We start from the raw sequence: 20,874 nt of genomic DNA on the forward strand, positions 1-20,874 counted from the left end.
TAAGGTGCTTATCAAGTAGAACTTAACATACAATTTCACAAGCAGACAAGGAACTATCCGAACTAATGTTTGACGGGGAGCATTAGTGATGATGAAAAACAAGATAGCACAAAGTTGATGGAATGTTATACAATACGTATTTCTTCTTCACTTTGAAGTGAGATGCTTTTACCCAACCGCCTTCAAGAGTAACTTGTGATGTAACAGTCTTCTTCATTCCAGGGACCCTGGTTAAAAAAGTGTTTATCCACGATATTGATAGTGAAAACACATCGATTTGCTGTGACGTAGACATCATTACTAATGGGCCTCGAAATATCTTTAGTTGTGCTATAGTTCTTCAGTTTCTTAAGTTCTGGAGTTTTTTGTATTTTTTTTTCTTGTATTTCGTTGGATTTATATTCTTTGAATCTTTACGATTTCTGTAACACCAGGCTTTGAAAAAGTAAGAAGTAGCAATACCGTAAATACTGGCAATCCTTTAACAACACCGAGAATACCAAAGGACATGGTGACATCCTTGACGAAAACAAAAACAAAAAGAGAAAAATACACAAGAACTAATAAAGTTAATAGTAAAACTAAAAACTCGAACCTACTAAAGTTGGGGTGATCTCAGGCGCTTCGAAAGTATGAGCAGTTTCTGTTGCTTGCATAACGGCCGCCATATACTACTGGCTGAAGCTCAAGTCAAAGAGGAAAGAAGTTTATGAGTGATGGAATTTGTTGATTATATATAAAGCGGATGCTCTTTGTCACTCCATCGATCCATGATCATGATCCAAAGAACTTTAGAAATGTTCCTACAACTGTCATGAGACATAACATATCTAGGATAAGTAGTTAATAAAACTATAGAGCATGTTCAGAACTCAACGCTCGTCTACATGAACTGTCGACACAAGCCACCGTTTGAACAGATGTTGGTAGTACTTAGGGGGCTAGAGTCTGTCTGAAACGGGGGTCTTTGACTGTCGAGCCGCCAACGATAATCTGGAAAATGTGTATCACATGCACTCACCGGACATGTCAAATTTGTTCTTCTATTTTAATTTCTTTCATGCTTGCTCTGTATATGCTTTTTGTTGGTTTTGTCTTTGTTGATTTTAACCTTTATCAGTCTGTTTAGTTTGTTTTATGATATGGTTTTATTGAACTTTTATCGACCATGATTTCACTTTCATTTAATAATCAGTTACATGTATATTACAAGAGAAAAATATGCACTTCATTTTTTTATTTATATTAGAGGTCAATAAAGGAACATCACAAAAAATAAGTAACTTGTCACACTATTCTTGCAAAGGATCATACAGCACTTAACATTTATATATCATAGTCCCTGATAGCTCTATAATAGCCCATACATAAATAAATATTAAATATATAAATAGTCTATAAACACTAAACAACACAGAACTAAAATAGAGCTAGATCACACCAGAGTCTAATGCAGAGCTTAGTCCGGCAGCACTTGTGTAGTAGTTAATATTGTCCTTATAAATGTCTTGTCCAAATCACCTCACCTTCGCAGGAAGACGACAAGCTGGTCGGCAATCAATCTGAAAAGATAGAGAAGAGAATAAGAGGACTACTGGTGGTGCGTGTAGTATATGTACTTCATTTAATATGTAGACAGTCCGGTAGATAATCTTTAGTCATCTCATTAGAATTAACTTTATCTACAATTAACTTAACTTCTTGCAGTATTTAACTTGAGCTCCCAGTTTAGGTGAAGTCCATGCTTGCTTCTTTATTCTTTAGTTTCTGTGTGTGTTATTTGAGCTAACTTGTGTTACTTGTGGTATTTTGTCTGTTTTTCTAGTTTTGTCCTTGGATTACCATACCCTGTTCATCGTTTTAATCATAGTCTGTAAATGCTTTTACCTTTAAGCAATTCCCAGTATAATGGTAAATTATAGAAATGAGATTATAGAAATGAAACTATAGGCTATAGGTTTTATTGCAGCCGAGTATATATTGTAGTACCACTGTTTTTTATACATCTTTAATTAATTTTTGTTAGGTCTTAGTCTAGAACAACGTGCCTTTGGGGTTTTAAAATGACTTATTCCCATTCTTATGATTGCTGTTGTTATGGTGGTAGTCACATGTTAGGTACATACCATTTAAGATGTGGTAGTTGTTGAAGAGATAGTTGTGCGTGCCATTGACACTGAGCTGCGATTCTTCATGCGAAGTTTTTGCAGAGCAGAATCGGCACTTTCAGCACGTTCTTCGGCATCTTCAAATTCTTGCTGTACTTTCCTATATTTGGCTAAGTTAATGGCGGCAATCTCCTCCTATTAAAACAATAAATTACAAAAAATCAAATTCGGCTACAATTTGATAGAAAGTGTAGTTGATAAGGTTAAGAGAAGGCTCTTGACATTATAAAATGTAAATGTGACGGTCAGTTAGAGATGGTATATAGTGCAAAGACTGGTAAATGGCAATAAATGTCTTATCAGTGTTAACACAATCTTCTTCTGTTACACACACATCGTTAATCGAAAATCAAGTAGAATGTATATATACATATGAGGATGTCGACAGGGGACACTTCATCACCCCCCCCCCATAGACCACCGCCTCCCTCCTTCCTGACCACCGCTTCCCGATCATTTTCATTTTACCCCTGGTTATTGTTCCCAACCATAATCCCCGCTTGCCGTATTTTCACTCCCCGTTCCCCTCCACCAACTTTCCCCAACCCCTTCAACCATCGATTCCTGTCCCCTTAACCCCCGTATCAACCAACCCCCTCCACCTCCCATATATTTCTGTATAGATAGAAACTTAGTATTCAAGTACTTATGATCTAGTACTTACGGCTTCCTCGACTTGGCGTTTGTATGTCTTGATCTTGTTGTTCAAAGCATCTATCATTTCTTGCAATCTGTCCTGGTTCTTACGGTCCTCATCAGCCTGGAAGGCAATCTCCTTCAATCTACGGTCAGCCTTACGCATGTTCTTCTGTGTCTCAGCATGACGGCGCTGTTCGTTGTCAAGTTCGGCTTCAAGCTCTGTTATCTATTTTATGAAAAAGTACTTTGCATTATTTTATTTCCAAGCAACATATTATTTATGAGCGTAGCTTATTTTGTATCATTTATGAGTATTTTTATAAGTTTCTCTCGATCCTTTGCTATTGGTAAGCGCACCAAAGGTAGATATGCCAAAAGCTTGTTTTCTACAGTAACACGATTTTTCATCTAATTCAAGAAAATTCTTACCCTCTGTTCAAGTTTGGCAATGATTTTCTTTCCTCCTTTGAGGGCTTGAGACTCAGCCTCATCAAGTCTGATCTGCAAGTCTTTCACAGTTGATTCAATACTCTTACGGTGTTTCTCGATTTGCATGCTGTGTTCTTGTTCGCTTCTTAATTCGTTGGCAAGTCTTTCGGCGTCAGCGGTGGACTTTCTGGCGCGGTCATCAGCAGCCTTGATCTCGTTGGACATATCATCAAGATCGGTCTAAAAGAAAATTCATATTAAATTGCACCATAGTTGTCTAAAATAGTATCCATACCTTCATTATCTTGCACTACTTCGTCATGGTATTGAAAGGATATTTCAAATCGTTAATCATCAAAAATGAAAATAAAAGAATTTGATTTTGTGAACTTTTTTTAATTTTAGACCTTCTTCGTTGATAAAAATATAAAAAAATTAACATGTACCTTAAGTACTAGTAATTGAATTCATTTTCTCAACAGTCCTAAATAAGTTCCTATTGAGTTAAGAATAGTTATACCGATGACGTACCTGCATAGCGTTGATATCGGACTCCAATTTACGTTTTTGGGATGACATTGAGCTCAGTTCAGCAGACAGTTCGTTGACTCTATCGTTGGATTCGTACAAGTCATTCTCAGCACTCTTCCTTGCTCTCTCAGCCTGTTCCAGTGCAGTTCTCAGCTCATCTGTCTCACCCTGGAGCATGTTGCACCGTCTCTCTACCAAGTTATAGGAATCGCGGGCCTCTTCACGTTGGCGTTGTTCATCTTCAACCTGGACTTGCAATTCCTATCAGATTGAAGAATGTGTTGTAATTAAATACGAACATGTTTATACTATAGTATTGACTTAGTATACTTTTTTTTTTATCAACGTTTTGATTTCCTTTATAAGCATCTTTAAAAAATGTTGCATTTGCTATAAAAGTGGCATATACCACTCATATGTCGGCTTCCTTTTGTAACTCACTAAATTATTACACTAGGTTTGTTTGGTTTAGTTGCTTTCATTAAATGTTATATTGGGTAATAATGGAACAAAGACAAAACAATAATTTGTAATATGTAGTTATGAAATAACACTTACTGTTACTTGCTGTTGGTATCTCTTGATGTTCTTTTCCAACTCAGCCTTAGCACGGTTAGAAGCATCCAAGGCGACTTCCAATTCGTTGATGTCTTGTTCAAGTTTTTTCTTGATTCTCATTGCCTCAGCCTTACCTTTGGCTTCAGCCTCAAGACTGGCATTCATGGAGTCTAATGCTCTCTGGTGATTACGACTGAAAACAAAACAAATGATGAGATGATGGCAAATTGTCCTTCCAAATACATTTATACTTTTTTTTTCGATTGACACCTTCTAATCTGTGGCCTTCTGTCCAAACTGAAATACTAAATGTGATTTCCCCTATCATTTTGAATAGATTTTTGAATAGACAGACCACAAACAACCTTTCTTTTTCTATTCTAAAGTAAATTTAATCATGTCAGTATTCAGAGGAAATATGTCTCATATTTAAAAGTAAATGAAAAAATGCAATTCCAACTTACCGGGTATTTTCAAATTCTTCATCCTTCTCATGGAGGCGTCTATCGATATCGTTCCTAATTGTTGAGATTTCTAGTTGAGCTCTTACTACCTTAGCTTCTTCTTGTTCCAATGTGGATTCAGCCTCTTCTAAAGCGGCCTGGAGCTCTTCTTTCTCCATCTCAAGGCGTCTCTTGGCTTTCTCCACCTCATGAACGCTTCGGCCACCTTCGGAAAGTTGATCAGTCAACTCGCGGATTTCCTCTGATCAAAAGAAGAAAAGATATGTTTTGACATAAATCTTTTTGGGGTTTAAAAAAAATGAAGCATCTCATATTAGTATTAACGAAACAGCCATTGCCTGTAATTTTTGCACATACAGACTAAATGTACCCCTTAAACTTAACCTAAAAAAACATTTTTTTTTCTATTCCTCATGTACATACCAGCAAGGTTCTTGTTTTCTCTTCTTAAAGCCTCTACAGAGTCTTGGGATTCTTCTACTTGAGCCTTAACTCTGAAGAGCTCAGCAGAGTAGCTACGAGCTTCCTTCTGTGCAGCCTCAAGCTCCAACTGTAAATCGTTGACTTTTGACTTCCATTCTGCAACTGTCTTGTCGAAGCCACGCTGTTTTTTCTCCATTGCGTTGGCGTTTGCAGTGGCCTACGAATGTTAATGAGTAGGTTAGATCGACCAATGACCATTGCATTAGTTATTTTTAATTCTATTTTTTGTTAAATTTAATTTCGTTTAGATAAATACTTAAAATGTTAAAACCTACTTTTACTACCGCCTCTCTTTCCACTTTGGATTGAATTAAATCTAAAAATATTTAAATTGAATTACAGCATTGCAAAAACATATCTACCCTTTCGGTCTCAATTGCGAGGTCCTCAAGTTCTCCCTGCAGTCTGTTCTTAGCCTTCTCTAACTGGCTAACCTTAGCGTTGGCAGCATCAGCATTCTGTTCTGCTTCAGCAAGTTTAGCTTGGAGCTTACGTCTAGATAATTAAATAGAAACGATTCAATGTTAAGAAGCATTTGTCTGATAAATTCTTTTAATAAAAGAAATATGATCAGTAGTGAAGAAATAAACGAAACAAAGAAAAGAAACAAAACATTTTCTTCATCCCATTATTATATACGTGAGTTGAATTCGATTTCTCTTCAATTTATTATTTTCCGGAAACGACATTTTCCCGTCTTCCGTTTTATTGATTAGTTTTGGAAGTAGTTTTGTGTCGTCTGTTGCAAGTACAAGTGCGTTGTCATTTTCTGGGATTTGACAATTAAAGAATATAAACATATACCTAATACCTCTCGTTCCCCAAACAACAGATGGTAAAGCCATATGGGCTTTAGAATATGGCTATGTGTAACTTCTTGCAAGGATAAAACATAAATTGTTGGACTTCAACATAATAACATCTATGTAATTCACATCTTACTTGGAGTCTTCAAGTTCCTCAGCTCTGGCGGCTCCTTCTGTTTCATATTTGCTCCTCCACGTTTGAGCCTCGGTGTTAGCCTTGTTGAGTTGACGTTGAAGATCAGACCTGCCTTCCTGTTCTTCCTCGACTTGTTCACGTGCTGCATCAAGGTCACCGGTAAGATTCCTAATCTCACTCTGCAGTTTCTGTCTGACCTTAGTTTATAATAAAAGATATTTTTATGAGTTTTTGTTATGCGCCATTATATGCATTCCACTGCTGTCTATAAAATTAAAGGGATAAGTAACAATTTGTGTTTGTAGAAAAGCTGTAACTTTACTTGACACGAGCTCAAATTACCATCAATACAAATATATATTTGGTGGGTACAAGACATTCCTTTAAAACCATTTTTTAAAAATTCGGTTAAAAGAAGAAAATCTCACTCTTGTTTCATCCTCCAAAGCTGATCTGGCTTCTTCGAGTTGTTGAGCAAGGCGAGATTTTTCTTTTGAAAATGAGCCAACATTGTGTTCAGCCTCCTCAAGTTGTTGGGACAACTCTGCTGCTTCTCTTTCAAACTTTGTCTTGTTGTTGACCATATCAGAAAGGTTCCTCTGGCTCTTTTCGAGCTCAGCGTTCAAGTCGGCGATCTGAGACTCGAACTGTTTCACAACCTTGTCAGATGCACCCTATAAAATATATGCAACATATGATTGTTTTGTAGCTTAAAACAGGAATTTACAGTATATGTATGCCTTTTCATAATCAGCCAAATATACTGCGAGTGTATTAGATGACTTCTGTAAATTACAATAAGGACCGAAAATTTGTCCAAGCCATAGATTTAAATACCACTAAAAATGATCTATTTATCCTCGACTTTGGTTTAAAGTATCAATAAAATAAGGTTGTAGAAGGTGTCGGGGGAAAAGTCGGCCATTGATACTCAACAACATAAATCAGTTCTGCTCATATATAGATAATGAAACTGATATGATAAGTTCACTCACTCTGTTTTTCAGTTGGTGTTGGAAGGTGGCTTGCATGTCATCCATTTCACGCTTCATATCTTTCTTTTCCTTCTCAAGCTTGTTCCTGACCTTTTGAAGTTGATCAATCTGGTCAGCCATCTCGTTAGCAGCATCTGCTTGCTTCTTGCGGAGGGTTGAGACTTGAGCCTCATGCTGCAAGATTGTTTCCTCCATGTCGCGACGCATCTTCACTAACTCTTGTTCTCGCTTCTTGTTAAGGTCGAGCTGAGCTTGCGTGGCACCACCAGCCTCATCAAGTCTGTCTGAGAGGTCATCTAACTCTCTTGATATTTCAGCACGTTGTTTCTCGACCTTTGTTCTTGCTGCTCTCTCGGCTTCCAACTCCTCTTCCAACTCTTCAATTCTAGCGTTAAGTTCTTTTATCTTTCTCTGCAGTTGTGCAACAAGGCTAGACTCGTCCTCCAATCTTGAGTTAAGGCTGTTGATTTCAGCATCTTTCCTAATGACAGAAAATAGAAATTTTCAGGAATAAGAATCATGTTTTATATATCTTCATTCAGTTAAATCAGTAACCCGGTGGATATTTTTAGAAAAAAAAGTGCTGAAGGATTCGCTATATCGTTCTGTTTTCCATCTTCAGTTTCCCTAACAATTTGAATAAATACTGACTATATCGGAAAGTAGTGTCATCTGACTTTATAACAGTTGTTTAAGATAGTAAGTCGTACTTTCTATTGGCCTCCTCAAGATCTCTCTTGACTCTCTCAAGGTCCTCAACAGTTTCCTGTGTAGCTTTAAGATCTTGTTCAACCTTACGTTTGGCTTTTTCAACATCACTACGGACCTTCTTTTCACGTTCCAAACCATCCTCAAGCTGAAAGTTAAAACTGATTTGTTATGAAGCAGAACATTTTCAAACTTACTGCTTCCATTTAAAGCGGAAAATGCTTGTTAAAACAATTTGATATGTTGTCAATTATCATCATTTTTGTCACTTCAATTTCTGTATTAAATCAAAGACCGATGAAGTCTTCAAAGTCGCTAATTGTTAAACATTCTATGCCACTGATTTTGACTTGCTCCCAATATCCGAAATGGCACGAATGCGATATGCTCTAAAATCGGGTGACTTCAGCTACAATTTCTGTTCCCTTGATTTGATTCCTCTTTCGTTACCGTGATGACCGACATGTTTTTCTTTCAAAACAACTGGTTACCAGGTAGTGCTGGTAATGTTTCGTTCTACAAGTTTCTCTCAAATTTTCAGCGATCTTTGGGTCGCTTATGATATTGACCAGGAAAACAGATTAAACAACTGGCTATGGCTATATATATGTATCGGGGCCATGATAATGTGTACCTATATACATTGTAACGAGCCATGTGTCTGAATCGGAAACTGGGTAATGTTCAGTACTAACCGATCATATCATCTATTAATGTATGCTTCCCGTTCCCATATGAGCAAAAAAAAAAAACCCAAAAAAAACACGTAGGACACATGTGTATGATATTTAATAGGTACATTTTGATCTCGTATGAAGCTAGAATTATGAAGTTATGACGGTAAATAAGGCATCGATCAGCAGCTTAATGTGGAGTAGTAATATATAATCATGCAAATCATATGCGAATGCAAAGTACTGAAATAATGAGTGCAACAAGTCGCTAACGATATTAGCGACTTCAAAAAACAATTGATCTATAAATGAAAACTTGAAAATTGTTGAACACATTGCTCATTAATATGTTGAACAAAACTTTTACTTGACCTTACCTCGTCTAATGTCTGCTCCAGCTTCTGTTTAACTTTGTTAAGATGGTTGACTTTATCCTCCTCCTTCTGTAAATCTTCAAGTGTTTTCTTGTGGGCCTCATCCATTCCCTTCTTATCTTTGTTAAGTTTGGCAATCATCTCGTCCTGTTGTGCCATCTCATCTTGAAGTGTCTTAATTTGGTTGTCTTTGGTTGTTTTCTCCTGTTCAGCCTGTTGAGAGACAACGATAAAACTCAGTCATTGCGAGCTAAGTTGTCATGACATTGTAAATATTCTTTAGTAGTGTGGTACCACTATGTTTTCTCGGACAGTTTGTTAACATTTAATTATATTAAAACAAAATACCTTGTTTTCACTGAACAATGAACTTTAACTGCTAACAGAGAATTATTGTAAAGATAACTATAGTCCTCTTTCAAAACATTGTTTATTATCACCTACATTCTTTACTTACCTTGGCGAGAGAGCTTTCCAGATCTTCGATATCTTTTTTCAGCTCATCATTCTCACCCTCCATTTTCTTTTTGATGTTTTCAAGTTCAGAGGCAGCATCTTCCTCATCCAAAAGACGTTCCTCTAGCTCTTTGATCTGAGACTCGAAGTCGGCCTTCTGCTTTACAAGTTGTTCAACTCTCTGCTCAAGATCGATGACATTGTCTTGCTCAGTCTGAAGTTGAAGGAAGAGGTCGTTCTTTTGTTCCAGGAGGGTGACGTTCTGTACTTCAAGTTCTTTCTTGATCTTCTCGCATTTGGCAAGATCTTCCTCAAGTTTCTTTAGCTGCTCAAGTTTCTTTTGCATTTCCTCTTCTTGTCTTGCAATGTTCAACAATGGCTTGACTTTCGAGTACAGTTTCCACCATTGCCAGTTCTTGAGGACGAGCCACTTTCTGATGTTACGCTGGATAACAGAGAGACCAATTCTGAAAAAAAAAGTATACAGTTTTATATTTTTAAACAAGTATTTCGTTTCAATCTGTGTTTAAGCATAATTGGTTGTATTAGCATTCATTTGTGTGTGTGTTTGCAAGTGTCTGTTTTTCTTAAGTTTTTTACTTTTTTACTATTTGCCAAGACGAATTACAAATTTCCACAGAAGTAAAAGCTCTATATCTTAATCGAAATTGTAAGGTGCAGACTGAATCTAATTTTCCCGTCCAAATATCCTTACACTTACCTCTGATCGCAGAGTTTCTTATATGACTTCCTGATCAAATAAGCTCTGATATGAGCTTGCATCATGGAGATGATAGCACTAAGACGTTCGTCACGCATGTTTTCTAAGTTACCGACAACTCCAGCCTTGAAGAAAACTTTGGTGTTGCCGAGTCTGTATTCTGCTGGATCCAGTTGTAAAGCTGTCAATACTTTGTCAGTAACAACCTTACCATCAACGAAACCTTGTGGAATAGCATTTGGAGCCAGGATAGAGTATCTGAAAATTAAAACAGTCTTAGAACCTGTAAATTATATGAGCATCGTAACATGAAAACATCATGTAGACTGAAAAGAAAGAATTAACGATATAATTTGTATCTACCACTATTTTGAATATTTACTTCTAAGGAAAAAAAGCCTTTTGTATCATTTTTAAAGAAAATGAACATTTTTTTTATAAAAAAGATGGACAACAAATGTAAAACATACCTTTGTTTGAATTCAGAGTAAACGATTCGGCTTGGGAAACCCTTTCTACAAATACGGATTCCTTCCAGTACACCGTTACATTGGAGCTGGTTCAATACAAGGAAGGCATCAATAAGACCTGTTATAAAATCAAATCTAATTATGTCTTCCGAATATATGTACTGCTCTATAATTTTTTTTTTGCAATTTGGATGTTGGAATTGAGAGTAAAGTTTGTACCGTAAAAGTATGAAGCATCAATTGATCACAGAAAGATCATCTCCTTAAAGGACAATAATTTCATGATAAATAAATATCCTTGACGTAGCCGAGAGTATACTTAATTTTATGATCATTTTTTATCTATACCTGGCTGTTTGAGTTCGTTTGGAATGATACATCTTACGAAGTGAGGATGGGTGCTGTACAAGTTCTTCATCAACTTGTTCAGAGATTCCTGAAAGTGGATGACAAAGTTTGTATTTTCCTAGATTTTGAGTAGCTTTATATTTTGTGATGAATAATATCAAATGTTTTGACGCGTTATTTTTGTTTATTTAAATGGTATAAATATGGCTATAGCTGGATTCCAATATCGTTCCTGAAGTAAATGTCTTCTTTTTAGAGAGGCATATAACATCATTTATTAAACTAAAAATAAAGAGCGCATGTTATTAAAAAAAATAATAACTAAATTCATGAGAGTACGCGTTCACTTTTTTAATAATTATTTTTACCGTACACGTATGTTGTATTGTAAAAAAAATATTTATTTTCATGAGCTTGGATATTGATATCAATACTTTTGTACCTACCCTGTGGACAGCTGAAATTGTTTGGAAAGCAGATGACTTCTTCTTCTTGGATCCACCTCCCTCTATAATTAAATTAAATATTTTGACATTTGCCAGTATTTTAATGCATGTGTTATTCTTCATGGTTCTATTTGTTCATTTGTTGCAATATATACATATATTATGTTTCCTATAGATATGACTAATTATAGTTACCACAACACTAATCCATGCTTTTAATTCTAAACAGTGATGTCTCATTATATATGTGACTGTTTCATCGGTTGCTTTTACTTACCAACTGGTGCTGGAGGAGCGAACAAAGTCTGTACAAGGTGTTCCTTTGACTTAGACAACAAGTCTACAACAGTCTCGTTAATAGGATCCTTGTTCTTTTCAAGCCAACCCTCGGTTCCGTATGGTACCTTGAATGATAAAATTAAACATTATGTTTTGATGTATGTTGCAAAATTGTAAATTTTCGGAATTCGATTTAGTTAAATATATGGTGATAAAATAAATGCTATAGTTAAAATGGATCAAGCTCCAAGCAGCGGCAGACGTTCGTTTCTTCTCTTACTTACCGCTGCAGATAGGCCTTTTGAAATTCTCGGACGTGATAGAAATAAAACGTCGCGTAAAATCATTAACTTTTTCCTGAGTTTGCAAGATTCTTACATTTTCTGAGAGGGCTGGCTGCAGTGTCTAGAGTGACTTCGGAACGACAAAAGCTGTTCGGAGATTGAGAATGGATGCATTGATGCGAGGTATTATTACCGTTCTGGAACTGAACTTATAAATGTGAAATACAGTATTATTACTTACGATTCCAGCGTAATGAGTAAGTTCAAAGTCAGACTTCTTTCCTTTGGAAGCCTTTCCTGGTTTATTGAAGTTTGGTGATTTACCCATGTGTGTTGTGAACAACTTTTCTTTGAAGGATTTGTCTGAAGCTTTAGGGAACATACATTCCTCCTCAAGAATGGACAAGATACCCATGGGCTAGGATAAAGAACGTGTAATATGTTCACAATTGATCAAACGTTGTATTTTTAGTCAAATGTAAAACAGTCTGTAAAAAAAGACAACTGGACAGACAATAACACATAGAAAAAAGAATAAAATTGAATCAAGTGAGCAACTCGAGGGTTTACAAAGACAAACAGTTCTTATATTGAGATGTGAGACTGAAATGCGTTCTTCATTAAATCGTTTGGTCAGAGATTTCAACGTACAACAACATACCTTCTCAATGAGATCGATACAGGCTTGCAAGTCCATACCGAAGTTGATGAACTCCCACTGGATTCCCTCCTTCTTATATTCTTCCTGTTCCAAGACGAACATGTGATGGTTGAAGAACTGCTGCAATCTCTCGTTAGTGTAATTGATGCACAACTGTTCGAAGGTGTTGTACTAAAACGAGAATTGAAACCATGTACTTTTGAGGTATGTTCGTTTTGGTCATGAAAAAGATTTTTGACAGGTACAGAGAATGATAAGAACGCGTTAATTCCATATTAGTTGAATTCGTCAGTATAATCTCTCTTTTTTGTCTTATGAATACTTACCTCAAAGATTTCAAATCCAGCAATATCCAGTACACCGATGTAGTAGTTTCTCTTGGCTTTGGTATCGAGAGTCTTGTTGACTCTGACTACGAGCCAGTTGAAAAGTCTGTCGTAGAGAGACTTAGCCATAGCACCAACAGAGTACACGACCTGAAATAGCGCAAAATAGATTATAGTGGAAACATCAACTACAATTACTCAACAAGACCGGGTAATGTCTGTCGCTCTGCTATCTCATTTCTTCCTTTTGACATGATATAACATTTGACTTTTTATTTCAATTATCATATTTTCTTGATTCTCAACGTTGCGATACTTTATTGCAGTTTCTGCTTTCAAATATGTCAATGCTATTTCATTTTTCACCCAAAAGTTCATAAATTATTATCATATTCGGTAATTGTCTTACCTGTTCCTTTGTACGTCCCTGTGTGACGACTTCAGTACCGACTTTGATCTTTGGTTTGACCAAAGACTTGATGAAATCGTTTGAGTTGACACCCAACAAGAAAGAGACTTTCTCGGCCTCAGCAGTACCATCTGCCTCAGCCTGTTCACCTCTTTGTTTAAATTGCATCTCACCCATGTGCATGATGGCAGCTGTGCACTTGTAAGCACTGCATTTTTCATCCTCAGAGAATCCTAGGATGTCAAAAGCTTCCTACAAGCATGACATCGAAATTTAATATACAAGGAAGGGTATACGGCATAAGGAGTGAAAAGAATAGAATATAATATTTTATTGATACCAATCATCGTCCCATAAAGTGCATATTACAGATTTATATATTAATTAAGCATATATATGCACAAGTAGCAAATAAATATTAATGAAGAATACATTTTAAAATATAAATAGTTGTCTATCTTTTATGACAAAAGTCTGCTCAAGTGTCACGTGAAAGCAGCCAAATTAATTTACTTTCTAAATCTAAATGTTCTATTGTTTTTTTCAAAACGTCCCTCTAGCATCTAAAATATTCTGTCCAAGTCTATGATTTAATGGACACTATAAGAGAAAATGATTTTCATCTTCGACAACATTTAAAGAACATAATTTTTTGTAGCGTCCATGTTTGATCACTAGCTCTTAGATGGGTAAGACCTTTCTATCATTAAAAACTTTTACTGTAAGACTCATTTTGAAAATATTTGTGAATTTACAACAAGTACGCAATTTTCAATTTGTAACCATAGCATTATAGTGAAGTTGATCTTTCCAATATACCATATACCGTTTTACAAATACATTTTTCATTCCTGACAAAGTTGAATAATTTATCTTGTTTCTACTGTTGATTGTCAACACTACGTGCCATATGTATACCTAAAATGTGCGCCTGGAAATACAGAATACTAGTTAATTTTGAGAGAAACAAGAACAACAAATGTTTATTTCTTTTTAGATAAAAGAACAGATCTTACATCGCAAAGGTTCATTTCTTCTACATCGTCAATACCATCTACAGTCAGGGCACCTTGGTTGATAAAGGTGTACAAACCGGCATCTGGGCTGATCAACAACATCTCTGTAATAAACAGTCAAATTTTGTTTAAACAAAGGTTTAGTGTCTTAATATGTAAGCATTATGCTAATTCTATTTTAAGTAGTATTATAGTTTAATTATTTTTTTCTTGAGAGTAAAGCCCATATGAACCATAGTTAGAATATTCGATATTCGAATGATACAGCCGAAGACAAATAAGAGACACATGATGTTAAAACAATTTTCCTATTTGGATTATCACTGTCATGTGTCGAAAGCAAAGTACTTTACCATGGTATTTAGGAATGGCTTGACTGCAGAGCTGGTAAAAGATATGGTAGTTTCTTTCAGCAGACTGCTGGAAGGTGACACGGGATTTCTCCAATAGATCTGAAACACAAGAAAATGCTAATTTGTAATATATGCATTTACTAGAATTTTATTTGATGTTTCAAATATTTCAAATGATATTTTTAAACTTCAGTCGGCATACCAATATGCTACAGTCCTGGATTATATATATATTTTTTTGCATCTCTTACACATTTGTTAAATTCAATACATGAATATCTAAGGACTGAAATTGACCGATGGATCAATTAATATAACCAAAAAAAAAATTAAGAAGTAGAATGAGTACTCACATGTTTCAATATCGGCACCAGAGATTTTTCCAGTAGGTCCGAAGTGAATACGGATAAATTTTCCCTAAAGAGAAAATAAAAATGTGAAGAGGGTTTTCTGAAGTTACGATTTAAAAACACTTAATGAAAAAAAATGGCAATATAAAACATTTTGACACATGTTGCTCTAACTTAAAACATTGACATAAAATAATCATGAAACACTATAGATTCCTTTTCTGTAATAACGACTTAACTTTTGGGTCAGTTGTCATAAAGCACAATTTAGTGCTCTGCTGAGTTGGCACAGAAGATGTCAAATGGGCAAACCAAAATTGCGCAACAGAAAATGTTTTGGAATCATTAGAATAAGTATACTTTGTGCTATACTCACTTTTCTATGGAATCCACGAGTCACAGTTCCTATGGGAACATCGTGTTAGACCTAAACACACCAAGGCAATGAAAAGGTAGAGGTAAAGGTTATTAACCATCATGTGAAATGACAGCCATAAAGAGGAAACTTTGAATTCACCATGACTAAGATGATGTAACTTTTTATAAAATTATACTTGAATATTATTGTATGTTTTAGTATTGGTCATGTCAAAATTTGCACAATATCAACCAAGATTTCCTCTTTACTTTCATATTGAGTGTTAATGTACAAAAATATCGACGATGTGTAGAATCTGATATTTTCGTAAAAAGGGTGAAGGTGTTTTGGTGGCACACAGATGAAAACAATGGTTTGATGACGCATGCAAGATTTTGAGGATGGGAACTCAGAAGTGTAACTAGTCAGTAGTAAAACGTTTTAACTCATCAGTTATTTGCTTTTATGTATGTTCTTTTCTTTTGCCAGATATCTCAAAGGAAGACAACTACTGACCAGTTTATGTACAGGAAATACAAGGTCAAACTCGGGAGTTTGAATTCAGGGGAAAAGGTTCTAGGAATATAACATTTGAAGGTTTGAACAGTGGAAGGTTGCTATCTTTAAATCGCGAACTCCTCTGATGTACTTCAAACATTAGAAGGAAAATATACAGTAAATGAAAAATGGGTGCACACTCTAAAAATTCACTCTTTGTGGTTATAGTACAAGAGGTGTAGAGGAAGGATAGAACATGGAAACAATGATACTTACGAATCTAGAGGAATTGTTGTTACGTGTTGTCTTGGCGTTACCGTATGCTTCAAGTACAGGGTTAGCCTGCACAATCTGGTCCTCAAGGGTACCCTAGAGACAGTAAATCAAAAATGTACCCCAAAACTGACTTCCAAGTCAAAACAAGCCGAATATTAAGGTAGGTTTGTTCATATCAAGCCACTCGTAAAGCCTCATCGCCGATAATTTGCTCGGATTTGGAAAAAATTGTCATTAAAAAGAAGTATTAAGACTTTTTTTTCTATTTTCAGATATGACTCAATAATAAATTCAGTGGATTATAGTATATGAGTATTACTCACTTTCTTGTCAGATTTTGCCTCTTCCTCGTCTTTTTTACCACCAATGGAAGCAGCGACTTTAGCAAAGTACATAATGACTTTCTTGGTGTTTTCTGTCTTTCCGGCACCGGATTCACCACTGTTAACACAAAAGTATTATCATTCTGTGGGAACAAACGTTATGTCATGGAAACTATTACTCAAAAGAAAAGGTATTTCAAATAATGATTTTCAAATTCACTGCATAATTAATTCAGTAACAGAATTTTTTTTTCTTCAAAAATCTTGTTTTTTCTTGTACATAAAGTTCAAGCGTATATGGACGTCTCTTCTTTTAAGAATGTAAGAAAAAATGTTGAGATGCAACTCTTACGTAATCAAGCAGGACTGGTTCTCACGATCTTGTACCATGAACTGGTAAGCATTGTCAGCTACAGAGAACAAGTGAGGGGGCATTTCTGTCTTCCTCTTTCCCTTGTACTTGGAAATGACACTGTCAGTGTAGATTGGGAGACGTCTGTAGGGATTAACAGCTACACAGAAAAGTCCAGAGTAGGTCTGTAAAGACGAAATTTGGTATCTAGAATATATTATCCTAGAGTATGAAATTTGGTGTCATTGTTGAATTTTGTAAAATAAATTAAAACGGATTAAAGCGATTTCGATAAAAGAAAAAATATTTTATTGGTTAAAATATCTTAAGTAAATGCCTAATTTAATTCTTTTTTAACACTTAAATTTAGAAATTTTCACTTGGTATCTGTTCTTTGGCTTTTAAAATGGTTGCATTTACTACTACTAGTTGTGTGCAAATGAAATGTGGTAAAAAGTATTTCGGAGCCAACATCGTTCAATTTTATTCCATACTTACATAAATTAGTTGGGCCTTGTAACGTGCCCTTAAATTATGCAGTACAGAGGCTTCGTTTAGGTAGGTCAAATTGGCCATGTCTTCTATCATTTCATACTTCGGTGGGTTCATTTGTTGGATGTCATCCTTCTTGCATGTTCTATTCTGTAATACAATACGTAATATAATTAAACTTCACAAATCTATCGAGTAGATTGAGTAATTGTGTAAGTCGCATTTAAACCTGAACTCTGTAACATTTCCTCCCAATTCTAATTTATCCTAATCAATGGGTTTAAATAAAAGGGCAAAATTATTTTACAAGCAATGCAACATGGACTAAGTCTTAGAATACAGAAATGTTCTCATGACGATATATAAAAGTACAAGTGACCATTGCTGTAGAGCATGTGATCAAAATGTGTTTCCCAAAGTATTTAACACATTAATAGTATTTTTGGTGAATAACGAATTACTTACCTGCTGGGATTCAACCAATTTAACAGTTAGTTCATCTCCTTTGGATGACTGGATTTCGGCAGCTACGAAACCTTCTTTGTCATCTGGACACCAACATGCTTTTTTACCATCGAATTCCCTGGTCTGCTCTTTCATCAACTTGACCCTGTCCACACAGAGGTATGGGAAATCGGGATCATCTGGTCTCAACCCACTCGTCATCTTTGAAATTATCTAGTTGACAAGCTCCTTAATCGGAATGATACAGCCGAAAATGGCGAAATTCGGAGATCGTCTGAGCTCTGGACAAACTACTACACAAGGCCAGAACCTCCTGGGGGAAAACAAGAAAGTTGAATACTGAGTATCCCGCCATGAGTTGAAGTACGGATTAGTTTGCTTTATTTTAAACGGATGTGGATTGGGTTGGTTAGATCGGAATTTTAAGATCTGAGAGAAAAACGAAGACAGATCAAGCTTTGATTTAAAATATAAGGTTTTACTGAACTCGCCATTTAAAATAAAATTACGTATTGTTTAGTGGTTTTGGTTGACGACAGATATCTCAGAGGTGTCTTTGCAATTATTCTCCATATAACATTTTGACGGCATGTTGATTTCCTTAACATTTTGTTTCAATGTGGGGATCTGTACTCTTGCATTTGCAACCGTTATGCGCGTGGGGTTTAATATCCACTTCCGTAACTGTGGCTAGTGTGGGTATTTTTTATTATGTTAAAGTATATTTCAAAGATCTTTTTCCGATGCAGTCGGTATGGTTTCACTTTTTAACCTTTGGCCTTAAAGACTCTTTTCCTTGGAAACGCAGGTCACTTGATCGAAATTCTGTTTCCCGACTGGCCAAAAACTGACAATTTAGTGGCGTTCGAAAAAACTGTATCGGAAATTGATACTGAGTGCATGTGTTATGTCCTGTATTTCCTGAATAAATGAAGACAATTATAAATAAAAAGAGCAAATTCTACTGCGTCGGCTATCTTTTTTTTTAAAGATAATACTTGTTTATACTATACGGAAGAAAAAAATTACTGAGTTTATCTTATTCTGTAATTAATCTTGTTATTCACCTGAATCATGTATTCAAACGAGAGTATTAAAGCATGCTTGATGAGTTAGCTTATAATGTTGGTCCTCTCGTAAGCGATCTTATTTATTAGCAGTAAACTCTGCATTCATTATCATAATTATTGATTGTTGATTTGAACAAGTTTTTTTTCTCCATCAACCAAAACTTATTTTTTCTGATGTTTTCCTTTGGAATATGTGCAGACAACTTTGATTTCGATTATCTACATTTTTGGCTAAATAAATATTAGTTTTGCACACTGATATTGCTGGTCTAAGATCAGACATTATATTGACGTAATCATTTGTTGGCGGCAGCCGGAAGTCCATATTTGGTGATCGCCCAGGAAGTAACTAACAGCGTACATTCTTGAGACGTTGTGATTTATGCTTTATTGCTGAAACATCAATAACCCACAAAACAAACCGCAAAACAATGTCCTGATTGTTTCCTGGTGTTGCATGATTGTTTTTGTACTGTCCGCTTTGACTCCCCCAAATGTTTCATAGACTTTAATGATAGTTTGAAAAAAAGTATTAAGATGAGACACACAAAAACACTATACTACGAAGCATTAAGAAGTTCCATAATATTTAGTTTTACTAGTCCAAAGCCCAATCTTGTTTTGTGCGGTATAAAGTGTAAAACTCTAAGTTTGGAAGAAATAAGTTAAAACATGTTGCTTGATAGATAAACTTCCCTATGAACAAAAATATCAGGGGTATGCCATTTTTAATAGTAAACCTTAAAACTTATACTTAACTTGAAACGAAAATTTCAGTAATTCTACATGTAAGTACACATAATACATGTATGCATTTAAAACTGTATTTAATTAGTAATGTTTCAATCCTGTTTATTTTTACAAAAGTTGAATGCTGTAATCCTTGTATTATGATATGTTCGTATAAACACTTCTGTATCTGTCGGTAAGTAGGTGTATATCGAATAAGGAAAAATCTCGTATAATCCTGATATGCATGTTACCGTAGATTTATTGCATGTATGTATAATTAATGTAACATCTATGTTTTCTCACTTGATATTATTTTCATTCTATTATTATTTCCATAATTTGTAATAAAGACTGATACCATTATAATATACCGGTAGATAAGGAAGATTGGTATTATTATTGTATTAAATTATGATTATAGTGTAAATCGTTCGTATCGCACAGTTATCGGTAACTAGTATGTAAAACTGTCTACAGAATGAATTGATTTTTTTTTTTATAAATCCTCCTTTTTTTAATTAAAAAATGAAAACTGACCTGCTATCAGTTACGACTGTATTTAAAAAGTTTTGACATAATATTTACTTTTATGTTAACCTTTGCATAGAGAGTTTATGTTCCAGTTTAGTTTTAAAGATACGTTCTTGCTTAATGCGTTTTAACATTTCAATAAATTTAATTATGCTAACTATATGCTCATATGTTAAGTCGATGACTTAATGCAGACATCACCCGGTGTCTTATTTTTATAAACTTGTATGTCTGATTGACTTCTTTGTTGTTCCTATTTTTCCTGAACTCGCGATTTCTTATCAATTGATATACGCCTTTTATGTATACACTGACATTTGTTCAAGTGTTCTCTAAAGTACATATACATGTAATTAAATTCAGAACCCATGTAAGGTATATATACTCTAGGTATCACACTGGTAAAACCATCACCTACCGTTATTTGTTGGAGATTTGTATAATCCACACTAGAATAAATCCATTTTATCACATAATCTAAGTATGGGTGTGGTGCAGGGTATTGGGAGATGTGATTCCGTGATCTAAGTAAGGTTAGGATAAGGTAAGGATGATGATGGAGGAAGAGACAAACACTAGTTTAGAAAACATTAGTTTATTGATAGTTTATTGAGAGACAAATGTTTGGTAAGGTTCTGGTTAAGGAGGATATCACACAAGGTTCAAACATACTTACAATACTGGCGGTTCTGT

At 35.2% G+C, this 20,874-nt stretch overlaps 1 protein-coding gene and 1 long non-coding RNA gene across 3 annotated transcripts; one reads left to right on the top strand and one right to left on the bottom strand.

Annotated features, from left to right (window-relative positions):
• Positions 1 to 1,222: 1,222 nt before the first annotated feature.
• Positions 1,223 to 20,874, bottom strand: LOC148618847 (myosin heavy chain, striated muscle-like). Its single transcript, XM_088578115.1, has 32 exons — positions 17,849 to 20,874; positions 17,390 to 17,533; positions 16,892 to 17,076; positions 16,540 to 16,657; positions 16,217 to 16,309; positions 15,088 to 15,151; positions 14,735 to 14,833; positions 14,382 to 14,485; positions 13,366 to 13,617; positions 12,957 to 13,106; positions 12,631 to 12,801; positions 12,211 to 12,387; positions 11,684 to 11,810; positions 11,407 to 11,468; positions 10,961 to 11,048; positions 10,613 to 10,730; positions 10,143 to 10,400; positions 9,423 to 9,888; positions 8,969 to 9,178; positions 7,920 to 8,065; positions 7,210 to 7,690; positions 6,643 to 6,888; positions 6,215 to 6,411; positions 5,635 to 5,767; positions 5,213 to 5,429; positions 4,790 to 5,030; positions 4,326 to 4,518; positions 3,768 to 4,028; positions 3,237 to 3,476; positions 2,833 to 3,033; positions 2,127 to 2,303; positions 1,223 to 1,562 (listed from the first exon to the last, which is right to left on the bottom strand). Exons 1-31 carry the CDS (start codon positions 18,047 to 18,049, stop codon positions 2,130 to 2,132), a joined length of 5,817 nt encoding a protein of 1,938 aa, XP_088434241.1. The 5' UTR covers positions 18,050 to 20,874; the 3' UTR covers positions 1,223 to 1,562; positions 2,127 to 2,129.
• On the top strand, positions 14,399 to 17,075 carry LOC148618848 (uncharacterized). 2 transcript variants are annotated; one of them, XR_015921485.1, is made up of 3 exons: positions 14,399 to 14,536; positions 15,932 to 16,376; positions 16,489 to 17,075. It is a non-coding gene; the product is annotated as an uncharacterized LOC148618848 (long non-coding RNA). The 2 variants fall into 2 exon arrangements; XR_015921484.1 differs by having other exon boundaries at positions 15,932 to 17,075.

Source organism: Perna viridis, chromosome 4 (assembly GCF_037379345.1).
Source record: "Perna viridis isolate PV_CMFRI_1.1 ecotype Kerala chromosome 4, ASM3737934v1, whole genome shotgun sequence".
NCBI classification, from domain to species: domain Eukaryota; kingdom Metazoa; phylum Mollusca; class Bivalvia; order Mytilida; family Mytilidae; genus Perna; species Perna viridis.